This window comes from Macrobrachium nipponense, chromosome 36 (genome assembly GCF_015104395.2).
Source record: "Macrobrachium nipponense isolate FS-2020 chromosome 36, ASM1510439v2, whole genome shotgun sequence".
Lineage (NCBI taxonomy): Eukaryota > Metazoa > Arthropoda > Malacostraca > Decapoda > Palaemonidae > Macrobrachium > Macrobrachium nipponense.
The window spans coordinates 8681191-8697324 of NC_087220.1; the positions used below are offsets into that span (position 1 = coordinate 8681191).

At 33.2% G+C, this 16134-nt stretch overlaps 1 protein-coding gene across 1 annotated transcript; it reads right to left on the reverse strand.

Annotated features, from left to right (window-relative positions):
* Positions 1 to 652: 652 nt before the first annotated feature.
* Positions 653 to 15514, reverse strand: LOC135203269 (carboxypeptidase B1-like). Its single transcript, XM_064233034.1, has 8 exons — positions 15396 to 15514; positions 14740 to 14885; positions 14500 to 14590; positions 12319 to 12434; positions 6288 to 6377; positions 4434 to 4518; positions 2952 to 3079; positions 653 to 1153 (listed from the first exon to the last, which is right to left on the reverse strand). The coding sequence occupies exons 1-8, from the start codon at positions 15448 to 15450 to the stop codon at positions 1106 to 1108; spliced, it is 759 nt and encodes a 252-aa protein (XP_064089104.1). The 5' UTR covers positions 15451 to 15514; the 3' UTR covers positions 653 to 1105.
* Positions 15515 to 16134: the final 620 nt, after the last annotated feature.

Here is a 16134-nt window from a genome sequence, read left to right on the forward strand (position 1 = left end):
TTTGTGAGCACCTCATTGTAATACCTTGTGAAGTTTAACCTACATAAATCTTATTACCTTCGTTGCAAGGAATACTGTATACAATATTGTTTAAATTTAGCTGGTTATTTCTAATTATTTTATTTCTCAAAATATTATCATCTTTAAATACTGAGTTAATATCAGTAGTTTTCAACATGGTTACAGAAGGAATTAAATTAGGATGAAATGGTAAAAAGAGAATATTTTGAAATTCTTACTTTATTTTTACTGTTCCAAAAAATATGGAAGGTAACATAATGAATCTCATATTGCATCAATAATTTAAACTCATCTTCTAAAAATTCAGGACTACAAATTCTAAGACCTCTGAGATACATACTGGAAAATGTTGACATCTGAATTTGTTTAGCATGACTAGAGTAAAAATGAATATATGACAAGTATTCGTGGGTTTCCCTATTTACTTTAATAAGAATTGTTGCTGTTTCTAAAATGAGACTTCTAAAAATGGTAAACAGTTAATATCCCTTCAAAGAATTGTGTGTGATCTCCCTTAAGAAATGTATAGAAAGACAAAAGGAATATATATATATATATATAATATATATATATATATATATATATATATATATATATATATATATATATATATATATATATATATATATATATATGTATATATGTATATATATTAGTTACAGAAAGATTAAAATAATCCCAGACAATATAAACAGATAAGCAAATAACTGACGTTCTTTCGTATGAACAGTCTATTGTTCTCAGTGATAGATAACTCTTTTGATAACTATTTGAAATCAAAGATTTTTCTGAAAGTTTCCCGATAACAAAAATTAAACTGAAACTAACATAAGATTCACAATCTAACTCCAAAGAAAAATCCTTTCAGGTAATTAATTCAAACATATGTCAATAAATTATGTAACACACTAAAAAAAACGAAAATAAAATAGTATATGACAAAAATTAGGAAAAATATTAAACGCTAATTCAAAATCATTCAATGATTTTAGCAGTATTTATGATCTCTGTTGCAAACCGTAACTCTTTGTCTCTCAGTTTCATTGCAGGAACTTTCGTTTGTTGACTCTTTCCGTTACTTCATTCAGACCAGTGTAGCCAAAGTCTTTACAGCCTCCCAGGCATCTCGTACCTGTTCAGTTGATGATATTTGATTTAAATTTAGTTTAAAATATATCAAGTTTAGGAGCATTATCCAGATATATACACTTCAGAATGACAATGTTTATTATGTTAGTTTATCAAAGCTAATCAGTAAGGGAATGTAAAATTTGTAAAGAAAATATGTCGAAAAGTTAGTTCTTTTCACAAAATGCCAGCAGGGGATAAGTGAAAATAAGCCTAGCAAGTTTAGAAACTAGCAGTAATGAGAGGAGAGAGTGTGGAAATGCTGCAAAGAAAGAACATAAAACTTATATAGTGAACTGTAGATATAAAGACGCATAAGAAATATATGGAGTTGTGATATGGATAGATAGAAATTTTGGTGAATAGAAGAGGCAAGCCATACAAGAGCAGGCAAACTTGTCCTAGATGAAAGAAAGAAAAAAGATGTGAAATTATTGTTTCATATATTCATCCCATAAAAATATAGCAATGGAGGAAGTTCTCTATTGATTCATCTTCTTTTTCGTATGATGGTACAATTATTGTACTTTGAATGCTATTCACCTCGTCGTGTTGATGGTTATCTTACTGGCACGAAATTTTCCAGTTTTTAGAATTACGAACATTGAATAATCGTGTTTCACAAAAAGAGAGGTCAATGAATCACGAGTCACTTTTCTATCTTAAGTAGAATTTCATTTTAATCTACTTTAGTCTTATTAGAGCCTGAATTGATTAAGTGGGAAGAGTCTGCAGAACTTCCCATTCCCCGTGATGGCCGTCTACATTTGCTAATAAATCATTTCGCCATGGGATATTTGTTAATAAGATTTGTCTACTTAATAGATTATTGCTAGGTATAATTAACGCTCCTAGTGCTTGAGAGTTATCAGTCAGTCGATATCGGTCCTAACACTATGAGCAGACCTTGAAATCAGATTTCCATAAAGCTGGACCATATCAGCCACAAGAATTCTCCCAGAAACATATTCAAGACCACTCATAATTTATTGTCTAAAATTAATCTGACAAGTAAGGAGGAAAAAGTAGTGAATAAAATGCGAAATATTTCAGATCTATTAGTTCAGAACAATTACTGAGACCCAAATTGTGAGATTTTCCTTGAAGGTGTTTGTGGTCTTGAGTTGTAAGATTGCAAACTACGAAGTTTCGTGGCTAGAGCATATTGGAAGGATCGTATTGCAAATGAAAAATTTGCACTTGCATGGTGTCCAGGGGGGAGAAAATATACAAAATCTGATCAACTGAGATGAATTGCATTTATAATAAGAGAAGGTTTGGAGAAGTTAGAAAACTAGCAGGTTAAAGATTTTTAGGAAATCCTAACAATTCATGAAGAAATGGCTCAATAAATATCTAGACCAGATTAAAAACTTTTATGATAATATTATGGGATAATCACATCCAAAACACATGGGATTAAACAAATTTAATATTTGGTGTATCAAAATATGCAAGATTTGATTGAAATTGAAATTTAAGTCAGGTATACAAAACTCTTAAAATAGTTACTTACAAATAACAGAAAACTGAGTCCCTTTTATATTGGAATATTCTTTTCAATCATAATTAACATTTCTTGCATTGCCTTTTTTTCAAAATATAACTTACTAAATTTACAAAAATAATAAATTTCGTTATCTCACAATCTATTGAAATTGATACAGAAGGTCTTTTGATGGGCAATAAACTCTGAGAAACTCTCCCTGAAATTAACATACAGAACTTACTTTAATTAAAACACGAGGGGTAGTTCTTGCCAAACAAATCAATGATTTAAAAAAAAAACAATATTAACTCACAGTAGGCAATATCTGAGACGCAGGTAGTTTAAAGCCATACACCCCTTTGTCTCTCAGCTCAATTGTGTATGAATGAGCAATGTCCATTGCATACGCAGCCCAGTCATCAGATGCTCCAGCTACAGGATCTGTTTAAAGGATTAGCGTTTTGAAAGTATATCCATGGCTAGCCAGTTTTAAGTTACCCTTTGGCAAAAATACTTTCTTCCCATTTCTCATTTAACAAAAACCACATTCTTGTAACAGAAGAACATATAAGGAAAAGGTCACTGTAAATATAATAAAAGGTGGTAATAAATTTAAATGGAAATGTAAGTTACATTTATGTACCAGTCATGGACCTTACAGTAATGCTTAACAGCTTGTTATTACTCAAACAGATGTTTGTAATAGATTATGCAATAATTCACCACAATAAAATCTCTGTGTCGTAATAAAGGCCCATGCACAGAGCATTAGCTGATAGTGCACTGAGCAATTAGAATGCCACATTCTTTTTCTTGAGGATACCATGGATGGGCATAGCTGTTTCACATATGAAGGCTAAAGTGTTCATGAACTTGCAGAGGAATAAAAATTTAAAGGCTTGATCAGTGGTAGGTGTGGCATACCCAATGATTAAGGGCTTTTTGGTTTGGTTAAAAGGGGATGGAATATTGGGTAATGGAATACAACAAGTGTTTGGTGCTTTCTTCAGTTTTATAACTAACTCTTCGGAGTACCCATAATGTGGTGTAGGGCAGTATGTTGTGATGAAGCGCATGATAGCTTTCCAGATGTAAACATTTATATAATTCAAGTTCGGGCACAGGTCTAGTCTGGTAAACTTGTTACTGACTTCTGTTGACTGGCCATCAGGTATTTCTACATTCAACCAAAATATGAAAATCCCTAAAACATTGAACCATCTCTACTGTCAACACCACTGGAGATTCTCACCCAATATCAGCAACGAGGATTCTAAATCTCCAGACCATTAGTAGCCTGCCCTTAAAAATCTACTCATTTGCAGCAATTTAACCTTTACTGCTGAATCACCCAGATGGTACATGAAGGTGGGCAGTTAACCAGTCAGGATCAAGCAGACGATCAATCAATTATAAGTTGATGACCATCACCTTACAGTCCCAGACTAGTGTATGAATGTAACCAATAACCCTATTTTTATTCACTTCATCACATAGTTTACCGTGCTCTATCGAAATGACTCCTGCTATAATAAAAGGAAACATTAACAGCCCATAATCATTATTTACTGTGCATATTGAATGAACCAATATTTCAATTATGTCTTTATTTATATTATATGAAGAAATCAGAATGTGTCTGTAATCCACATCAAAGAACAACTTGCAAATGATAATTGTAAAACTTTCAGTAATTCTCTGTGTGGGAGATAGTAAACTATTAGAACATAATTTTATAAAAACTTGGCCATTCGCTGTAGTAATAAAGGCATACGCACAATTCAATTTTACTTACAGTATACAACAGCAGAGTTGCCAACACTGTACACAGCTAGAGTTGTCTTTTTAATTTGTGCCGCCATTGCTTTAGCAGCAGTATCCTGAAATTGGAAGATTTTCAGTAATAACTATACAAGAACAGCTTAAAGTATCTGAATTTCCTCCCACAAACTAATAATGCTAAAAGGTAATATAGAAGTTAAAGTGCATGAATTAATGACTAATACATATTTGAATGTCATGCAAAAAAACAGTAGGAAGCTAATTATAAGAAAGGCAATAATTAAAAGATATATAAAAAGACTCATAATGATCATCAGAGGAGGGTTAAAGCTTCATCTTTATGAAATTTGGTTGGATATGATGCAAGTCACAAGTTTTTCATCAGATTCCTTCACTCTTCCTCCATAAATGATGATATAACTACAGCTTTAGCCTCTCAGGTATTATAATAAATTGCCATTTACATAATTATAAAACCAAATATTCAAGGGACCTCTGGTGACAGAAAGTCCGGTAGATTTTAAAAGCAAAGTATTGTGATAGAAAAAACCAATATGCGAGGACGTGGCCTAATGAAACTCAATCTACAAGTGACTTGAGTAGGAAAATGAAAATCATTTACAAAGAAGAAACCTATGTATATAAGTGGGTGGCACAATAATGGGATTGAAGATCTCTAGAGAAAAAGAAGATATGATAAAGGGAATCGGTTCCTGAGAGAAAAAAAAAACTAAAGGTTCCCTCTCAGATAAGAAACTAACAGATCACAGATAATAAAGTAGTGAAACTGACAATTTAGTCAACATGGCATGGTGCATGAGCCTTTTAGGTAACCTGAAAATGTAAACAAATTCTCCATAGCAACTTAAAACAATAAACAGACGCAAGTGAAAATCAAAACTCCCCAGATAAAGATAAGAGAAAAGGTTTATTAGATTCCAGATTTTTTAATAAAGCTATCAATCTAAGAAGAGTAGCCAGTAGGTTTCATTACAAGTGAAATTTGCGATAAAAAGACGTTGCAAATTATATAATGTAAATGGCCAAGTCAAAGTGTACAGTGAGCTGACAATCATTATGAATACATTAGCTGAATAATTTAACCAAATAAGTGAGTTAACAGCTTTACCACTCAGAGATCTATTAGTGGACTTTGTTTTTAATCAATTAATCTTAATCAATATAATGTTTGTTTTTACTACTTGAGTTCCCGTCACTTACTGAAGATGTGGGGATTCAGAGACTCTGTAATAATAATTCACTGACAGAAACAGGCATATTTGAACTAGTCACACTGTGCAGGAACAATAATAACTTTTTCTAAACTGCCGATTTGTAACTAAGTCATAATGAACCTATAAAAGAACTACAAACCGTAGGAAAGGAAGACATGCAAGGACTTTTAATTATAGGAAAGGTGATATTAGTGAATAAAATTTGACATGATAATCAAAAAAGGAAAACAATAGTACGAACTTCTGGAAAAACGGCCTGAGTAAGAGCTTGGGTTTTCTTTTCAGAGTTAATGACGGTTTATTCTTTCATTTTTCATCTTACAGAATTAGAAATAAAAATTACTTTAAATTACTTGCAAGCTTAACAAAGACAAAAGTTTAGCAAACTTGCTATAATATACAAAAAATGATACTTAAATACAACCAGCAAACATTGAAATGGAAGAAAGGCACTTTCAAACAAACATCCCGGTCAGAAGACAAGAATTACATTTACTCAGGATTTACTTCTTGCTTTAATGTATTAATGCCCAAGTATTTTTATTTCCTATCCCTTGTTTATTTTCTCTAAACTTCACTCACATTATTTAAATAATACATCAATATACTGTACAGAATCAAATAAACTTTACCATGGTTGCTGTTAAAGGGTGCTTGACTAGAGTTGAGTAACCCCATGGGTAGAGTATGGTTTGCCCAAAGGAATGGAAAGTTATGTAAGCCTGGAAATGAAAATGTACACCAGATTACCATTTAATTATCACCCATATCTCCACATATGTGTAGAATAAATTTACCGAGTGGAGTTATTTTTTACCATTGTGTGATTATTTACCTTTCACTTACAGTGTTGTTTTGTTATTATTATAATTTTTGTCTTGTGCCGTAATAATCAGTCAAGATACAAATAAATAAATCTTTAACAATGTTTAGTTTACCTAATTATCAGTTTACCTGTCCTACCAAATAATGATGGAAAATGTTACTAATTTTGCAAAAGCATTACACTTAAAATTTAATCAAGTGGATTTTGAACACTATGCATTAAAGTATATAAGTGACAATTTTCATTGCTCATACGTTATAAATAGAAAAATTATCATAGTTCAAGACATAATTATAGATTGTAATGTAAATACAAATATATGATATAAGCTGCCAGATATGGTAGTAAAATGCCTTGCTTAGTAATAGCTGTCTTTAACATCATTATACTGCATATAACAGGAAAAGTTATTTATTAGGTTTTACTTTAAAAACTTACTTCCATTTCTTTATTTGAGCAAATTTATTTTCAACAATACATAAAATAAATTGCTATGGGCCACGATTAAATAATTTTTTGAATGATATTACTTTTCGGCAATTTTAACAGTTACACCTACCAATCCTTACATTGACACCAAAATGAATATCCTAGCCAGAAAACTAAATCTACATGTCAAAGAAATATATTGCATTGAAAGTTGTCAAAAGAGAATCACATACATTTCATTTCATTTTAATCTTTAGCGTTAATTCAAAATAAAAGACATTTTATTACAGACTAGCATAGCACAAAAGCAATGGTTTGTGACTCTGATACCTTGTTTTTTGTAAGTATTTTTTAACTGCTGAATGAGAACATTTTACTTTCAGTCCAACTCATCAGTGTGGCGTATTACTTTTATAATTCTTCAGCCTTCAAATGACAACAAAATAAGTGACCTAAAATATAAGCTAATAGTCGATGGGAATTAGGTGAAAAAAAAGTGGTTTAGCAAAACAAATTGCAATAGTTTGTTTCACTAAATGAACATGTTATATGGACACTCAGTAACATCACATCGAAAATGAGACAAATTCTGCCATTGGAAAATTGCATAAACACTTTTAAACTTTTAGGTGGATATATTTTTTTCATGACCGCTTGTTTTTCTCGAAAACAGTGCATCTTACGGGTAAGAGGTATAAAAAGCAAGAAAATGGGAAATTAAATTCTACAAAAGTATTTTCCACAAGCTTTTGCTCTGTAATCAAAACTGTTTCCACAAACAATACCGGAATTGCAATATAAGTTCTCAGAAAAAAATGGAAAATCGAATTTCGTATCACTTTTCCTTCAATATCTCATAAACTATTAATTTCACAGTAAAATGTTATGGAATTGATAATTTGGAATGAAGATTTTACATTATTTTGGCATTTTTTGTATTCTAGTATTTTCCACACGAGATAATAAAAAGAAAATGTACCAAACTTCAAGTCAATGCAAAATCGATGAAAATAGCGGGTCCTGTCAAGGAAAATACAGCAGTTTTTATTTATCGCGTGAATGTGTTATTACGACCCTCATGAACACTATATTAGAGAAATGATAAATTCTTCCCCCTTGAATGTAAGTAATTCCATGTTTAAAATGGTGGACGTTTTTCTTATTTGAGCTGGAATCTCCTAAAAAATACACATTTTTCATATTTGGATATATTAATTGTATATTAATAAGAACATATTTAGATTCATTAATTTCAGGCATGGAATCTGACCCTTAGCATCTGCTGTAACCTGGATCATTTGCAAATGCACTTAATATTTAGAAAAAAGTTATCTTGAAAATTTACTTAGAGATTACATTGGCTGTAATACATACACTTTAACTTAAAATGACAAACAACAATTGATTTAAAGCTACTTACACTGATAGAAATATAATAAGAAATAAAAACTACAATCATTTTGGCTCAAAGTACATGTACGAACTAAATTAGTCATGGTCAGTGTTTTCATCTATTAATATTTCAACACAAGTTATAGCTTCACACTCCTCACAAAACATCTGTAAAGTATAGACCATGCTTTTCACATGATCAGTGCTGAATGTCACAAAAGCCTTTGCGTTTCCATCTCATTACTTTTAGTAAGACATCAGGAGCAGGACTGTTATCCATCATGCAAGGAATCAAGTTTTTTTTCCATTTCTCTTCCAACCACAATCGTTAGGTTTAATATCAGATTTGTGTTTGAAAATAAACACGAAATGAGTGATATTTAGCTGCATCGCTAGTAGGTGGCAGGTCTTTAACGTCAACACTTCTCAGACCCTTATGACTTATCCCTGGAACTTTTTCTTTCTCAGCTCATCAAGAGATGCACAATCCGCACTAGAACTGAAGACCAGAATGATGGCTCTTTCTCCTCATGGTCTGTCAGACAGGAATGGCACCGCACACTCGAAGAGGACACTTTGTTTTTCCAATACAACTGCCTTTCTTTTGGTATTTAAACTTGACGTGATATCACATCCACAGAGAGCATGCATAAATGGCAAACACCTGCAGCATTGTTCACCGAGATGTGAACTAATTTCTCCAATGTTCCAAATGGGGTGCTTTATATTGGACTTTTGTGATACCATGGACACGGGTTGACTGTTAGGCTTCATCTGATGACAGAAGAGAACCAGTGTACGTATCTTCTGCTGTGACATGTTATCTTGTAAACTGCCAAATTAACTGCTCCTTCACTATTAGAAGATCTGCATCTCCCTTTGCATGCTTTGTAAATATCCCTTGCCCCTCAGAATTTCAGAAAGGAAGTTAATAAAACCCTATTTTTTTGCAATTTGCAAAAATTGACTCCTTATTTCCAAAGGTAAAGACTTGAGAAGGTTTCAGATGAAGTTCTGCAGCAACGATTACACCTTGAAAAGTTTTTAGTTTTAAATGAGTCATAGATTTTTTTTTATCCACTATTGGTGTACCCATTAAAGACAACAGTAGGATTGTGGTTTCTCTTGACAAGATTAACATCCATGGAGACAATATCTTCATTTGTTTATCCTGTGGTCCATTTGATGCGTTGGAGCAAGGCTCCACCATCAAAACAGAACATTTAGCATCAGAAATTGGCTCAACTAAACTTATAGTGTACTATACCATGGCAGCTAGAAGCCAAGCCTTAGTGGCAGAGGAAGTCCATTACTTATGCACAGCGTCGGTGAGTATACAGAAAGCTTGTACTTCATGATTTCACTTAATTCGACTTCAGCATTAATGGATATTACAAGTAAAAGTGCTTGAGGATCCAGCTTGGGGATCCACCTGCACTTCAACTCCATCTGTTACTTTTTTTTATCCATTGTCGAGATTTGGTGCGTCTTTCCGAAAATCTAGATTCCTGCATTTTGGTCTTCCATTATTTTTATTATATTGTTCCCAACTTCTTTGACAAGGTGAGTATTTGATTGTGTTGCAGATAATCCTGAAATTAAATTATGTAGATGCTCATCCTCTGTAAAAGGACTGTGTTGTTCTAGGCACTGGAAATTATTTAAAGTGCCTTCTTGATCTCTCATCCTTCAGGATTTAGTTAAGACTTTATTTCTTTCACTGCTAGTCTTCCTGTGAACACTCTTTATCTCATCACTTATCTGAGCAAAGATTGGCCTGTAACCTTCTTGTTCGTTGAGTCTCAACCGTACCTCATCCATGTTTTAGGCCTCCTGACAACTTTATGGATTTAATAAGAACTTGTTCAATATCAAGATCTGGTGCTAACCCAGCACAGTATCTGTCAGATCTACTAATGAGGAACAAACCAGGCTCGATAATTTGGTCATAGAGTTTCTCATTCTTCATTTTTAGATCTACCATGTCCTGGAGGAATAGATGTGTAGATTTTTGTGTAGTTATTGTGTCCAGAAGCATAAAAAAAAATGGCAGTATTCTTTAGTAGTGCCCTGAAATACAATGTTGGTCTGCTGATTCTTCGATCTCTGAGTGTAGACTGTAAGATATCCATCATCACCATACACCAAACCCATAATTTTCCATTTGGGCTCAGCTGTAGCTGATCTTTGACATCTCTGTTCCTTTTTTTCAAACTGTCACAATATCCTAGGCTTGCACCTCTACTTCTGTCACTGTTGATTGAAAAACTTTATCATACTTCTGTAATGCGCCATCGATTGCATTCAGGGTGACCTCCTGTTCTGATGCTTTCTTGATCACTGAAGCATTCAAAGCAGCATCAACTAGGAAGTGACAACGTACTGCTTGCTCACATGCCTTTCCATCCAGCATATGGTTGACAGTGTTAGGCACATACACAAGCTCCAGTCGTTTTCTTATTCTGCTATCTTTCATGATGTGGCCCATAGTGCCTGAGAAGCTCATTAAGGTATGAAATGACCGGAGAATGAGAACAATATGTTGCAATTGGTTTTCATGGCTGGTGATGTCTTGCCTTGAGCCACAATGGTTGATCTAATGTGATGATATGTTGTATTTTATGCACTGGTCATTTACAAACATTAGAGTAGTAAAGGTACAGCTCATATTAGTTGGATTCAAGTTAATCATTGGCAAGAAGTGAAAGGATGCTTTTTCCTAAATGGCTACCTAAGGTATTGGTCTGCATAAAGCCAGACCATCCTGGCTGCAGCATTTATAAGGAAATGAGATCTTCCACAGAGTATCACTGTGTGTCTGATGTCATCATAGACAGTGGCTGATATTGGTTTGTAGTTCAGCATGTCTTCACTTTTTCCTAGCTTTCTTTATCTTATTGCTGTAATACTTATTGGTTTAGTCTTAAAATATTCCGAATTCCGAATGACAATTTGAGATATGGCTACTGGTGGTGTGGCTGCACACATAAGACCCATGATATAAGTGTCCTTTACAGTATTTGTTACTGTTTTGTGATCAACATTATCAACAATGAAGTAACAGAAGTGGATTGCAACAGTACAAACTTTTGTAATTTGTTTGACTAAACCCACTATTTTCATTTATTTTGCATGGACTTAAACTTCGGTCTGTTTCTTTTTTTGTGTTTATTTTGGATAACATTAGCATGTAAAGGAAAGCAAATATTCCAAATTTAAGAACAAACATCACTGTAAGATTCTGTATTTCAATTCGGGTTTGTTTGTGGGAAAACTTCCGCTGTAGAGAAAACCCTTATAGAAATAAACTTTTTTAGGATTTAATTTTCTTTTTCCCCTACCCCTATTTTAGTGGAAATCGGGAAAATACGGAAAAATGTACCCTCTGAAATGGTGAAAAGTATGAATTACACTCAGCTTAAAAATTACCGAATTTGTCCCATTATGGATATGGTGTTCCCAATGGTCCATATGGCATGTTCATGCAGTAAAACGAACTTTTGTAATTTGTTTGATTTAAAATGCTATTTCACATGGACTATTAGTTAAAAGAAATCATTCAAACATAATCAACACGAGGGTGTACTGTGGTTGAAAATTTATACACCAAAATATAATTATTATGAACGTCACATATTATATGGTAGGATTTTGGACTGGCTAATTACATTTAACAAATATTCTGCCTTCGTAGTTTAACTCCGTCATTTCAGTACCTATTAGTTACTACCTAAAAGAATGACATTATCCCTACAAAACTTTTAACTCTATTTTGCTTCAATGAGTGCAAAGTGTGAATAATTGGTATCAGATTAAACTGTAAGTACAATAATGAGCTGAAAGATTAGTATCATAAAAAAAAAAGAAAAAAAATGAATTGAACACAGCTCTCCAAATATCAGTAACTTACTAATTGTATGCCCACAGTGACATGTAGGTCTTATATAGAAATAGAACTGATAATGATAAAAGCCCTCAAAAGAACAACTAAACGCACATTAGAAAAACAAGAATACCTTAACTTTGCCTTTCAAGGGCAACATAGCATCTCTTAGAGCTCTGCTTTCTGGTTCGCTAAATGCTGATGCTCCCTTGTAGTCATAACTGCATGGGGAACTACTAGCCCCAAGTCCTTGAAAAGTAAGAAATGTGTTGCAGTAAATTGTTTTACAATATTTCTTTGCACAGGTGATGTACTTGAAAGATTCTCAGGATAGCAAAATGTGAATGGAGCATGGGATTACTCTTGCCTGAAATGCTAAGTAAAGCAAGTGGGGACGCGAGGCATTAGGGTCAACAGCTTGGGTGGGGGAAAGGCATGCTTTAGAGGTAGAATATTTCAGTTACAACTGGAAGGTACTGGACTGTGAAGCAGTACAAGGAAGAATGATGAGTACCAGTGCATAGAATTAGTCGGAAGATAGTTAGAATGTTGATAATACAAGTTTGTCCATGAGTATCATCATCACTACCCTCTTCAACGACAAGTACATAAAGGGCCTTTGAGAAATTCTGCCACTCATGTCTCGCCTGTGCTGTCATTACCGCAAAACATTACTCGTCCTATCCTCATATCTTATAGGTTTCAACCAAGTAGATCTGGGTCTTCGATCTCTTCTAGTACCCAAGGAAACCTAAGTACCATTACCACCTACTGTTTTCCTTTTCCACTGGTGTCAACAACAACGAAAATTATTGAGACTGCACATGCCCTGAACTTCTATAAGCAGCCGAATAAACTCTGAAAGGGAATTGAAAGTGATGAATGACCCGTCATCAGGTTGACTCAAACCACCAAATAGTTGAGGAATGATGACTTTTCAGTAACACTAGCTTTCTGCTATCAAGATAGGTATAAGTGGATACTGACTGTGCCCTACACATTCTGTCAAATTCAGGCATGCGTACGACATAAATTGTGAAATAAGGAAAAGAGTTGTAAACAGAGTGGAGAATGATTGATGTTTGCAGAAGTTACCATTTTACTTCGTGACAGCGAAAAGGAGCTGTGCTGAATGTGAAAGAGCTCTGATATGTATGCAAGCAAAAAAAAATTTGAAAGGAATTTTATTACGTAAGAGCAGAGCTATAAAGAGAAATACAAATAGTTTTTAAAACAATTATTAAAAATTAGAGAAACATAGCATTACAGATTACTGACATTAAGTAAGATATTAAAATTTATTGTTCCATCATCCTGATTACCACGTAATTCAAAGACATTCCACCCAGAGTCCTTTCTGTATTCCATTAACTTGACCTATAGTTCACTTTCCCTGACCTAACTTGCAATTAGCATAATAAAGTTTTGTAGACCCAATTTTACACCAAACTCGCCACTGTATGATTCACAAAATCTAAAATAGGTTTCACTTTTGCCATATGTATTTCTCATCCCTCTCAGCAAATTACCATCTGAGCCATACATAAGTTCACGTTTTTGTATTACTCTAAAATTTCTCTCATAAATGTTTCATAAAACGTTTCCTCTAACCTTGTTCAAACAACTATTTGTACCTCCCCAGCCAATCTTCCTCTTACGTCTTATTTTCTCGATCCGAAACATACCATACAAAATTACCAGGTATAACTTAGTAATATACCTCGATCAACTCATATAGTCCTTTTTATCATTCTTTCCCTTTAAAAGAAATTATACATTCGCCCATTTACTCGGAATATTTCCCTCATCTTGACATCCTACCTTAGTCAATCACACAATTACTCGATCATCATCACACCTCGGCATTTTAATTGTAATCACATAATTCTTGGTCCCTTCTTGGCCTTTCTTTTTATTGCCCTCCTTATAGAATCAGTGGTTACCTCTGCAATAAATTTCGAATTTACATTAAGCCTTCCACCACTGTATCATTCAAATCAGCTTCTTTTCGAATGCAGCAGACCACAAACTCATTCTCGTAGCATGCCCTCTACACTCGTGCAACTCCTTTCTCGGAGGATTGCTTGCTCATATTCACCACTAAATTTTAATTAATTATCGCCCTTTTAATTTTACTGTGTCATTCCTCCTCTTGTATACACTGCCTTGCAACTAGAATCTGTTATTCTCTTCAACAAACCTCACTCTTATTATTCAAAATTTCTCTTTTATTTATTTATCCATTTTGCTTCCACCACTATCTCAAATACATGAAAAAAAAATCTCACTGACACCGACAGTGAATGAGACCTACCTCCCCATTGAAATCCAAAATTTCTGTTAAGGTCAACACCATAACAAGTGGAAGAAGGAGACTTAGACCTGTTCTTGCGCCACAAAGGATCCTATAAAGGAAGATGAGCATCAAAACTACCATTCATTTATAAGTCCCTACAAACACATTAAAAGATGGGATATTGTTTAAGACGCAATTTTTATTAAACGCAATAAAATGAAACAGAACTGAAATATATAAATTATCAAACCAACTTACTTTGTTCAAAGCGTATTCATATCCATCGGGATTAAGCATGGGCATAATCTGCCACTCAATAGTTTCTGTAAGCTTAGTATTAGCGATAAGTGTTTCGATAACATACAAGGCAGCAGCTGGGCTAACCAATTCACGAGCATGTATACCTAGAAATAAAACGACAAATCACGAAATGAAAATAACTTTGTCTACAGGGGTACTTTGTAGAAACGTGTATTCACTGTATCCCTTTTATTTATCCATTTTTATGAAGAATAAATAATTAGACATAAAACTTAGGCTAAAGCCTTAACTAAGCCCCAAATGAAGTACATCCTTTAATGTTAAAATGGAATAGTCCTCCGTAATAAAAGCATTCAGTTTTCAATTTCTCAGTTTGTGTAATAATAATAATACAATAATAATAATAATACAATAATAAAATAATAATAATAATAAAAATAATAATAAAAAAGAAAATAATAAAAATAAAATAATGAATAAATAATAATAAGAAATAATACATCAATAACAATAATAATAATAATAAATAATAATAATAATAAGGACTGATGGAGAGTGCTAAATAATATAATCAGTATTCTTAACTTATAAAGATATATAAAAGGTGTAAAAATAAAACCCGTTCTGCTAGTGATTAGATCTTAGGCACTGACCTCCATCAACAAAGACAACTTTCTTCTGTACGGTATTTGTGATATTGTTAGTCATAACCGACACGGTAAATATTGCGGTTTTCAAAGCTCCTTCCAGGTTTATCCACTCGGATTCTTTGGGGGTATGGGCTGGCAAGCCCTCCAAGTAACTGGACATCTGTCATAACCAAGGTTTCAAAATAGCTTAGAATTGATTGTTAAACCTTAGACATTACTTATGATAATGTGTTAGTACATATCCAAGGGAAGAGTCGATTATTTATTTGAGCTAAATCGATACGCTATTATACATATCATTAAATATTTTTTTCTGAGTCTTTGACATGTCATTTTAATTTTACATTTTAGGTATCCTATATGGTACAGTATTGTTCATTACCTCCATATTTTATAAGTGTTTCAAGAAATGTTATTTACCCCTATGAAAATATCCAGAAATTGTGTAAATTGGTATTAAAAAAAAAAAAAAAAAAAAAATACAGCAACAGCTACATAAGGAAAAACTCAGCAAAATTTAGTTTGACTTCAAAACAGGAAGCAGTAGTTATTATTAAGTACTCACTTGACTAAACGTCATGTAAGATGTGAATGTCACTGAAGCTCGAGGAAGGTTTTCCCTTGCATCATGTTTCTCCAAATCTAATGTCCTTTAAAATGAAAAAATAAATACATTACATGAAACAAATGTTTAATTATCCTATTGCCTAAGTTACTTCTATAGTTTTAAATTTCAATAAGT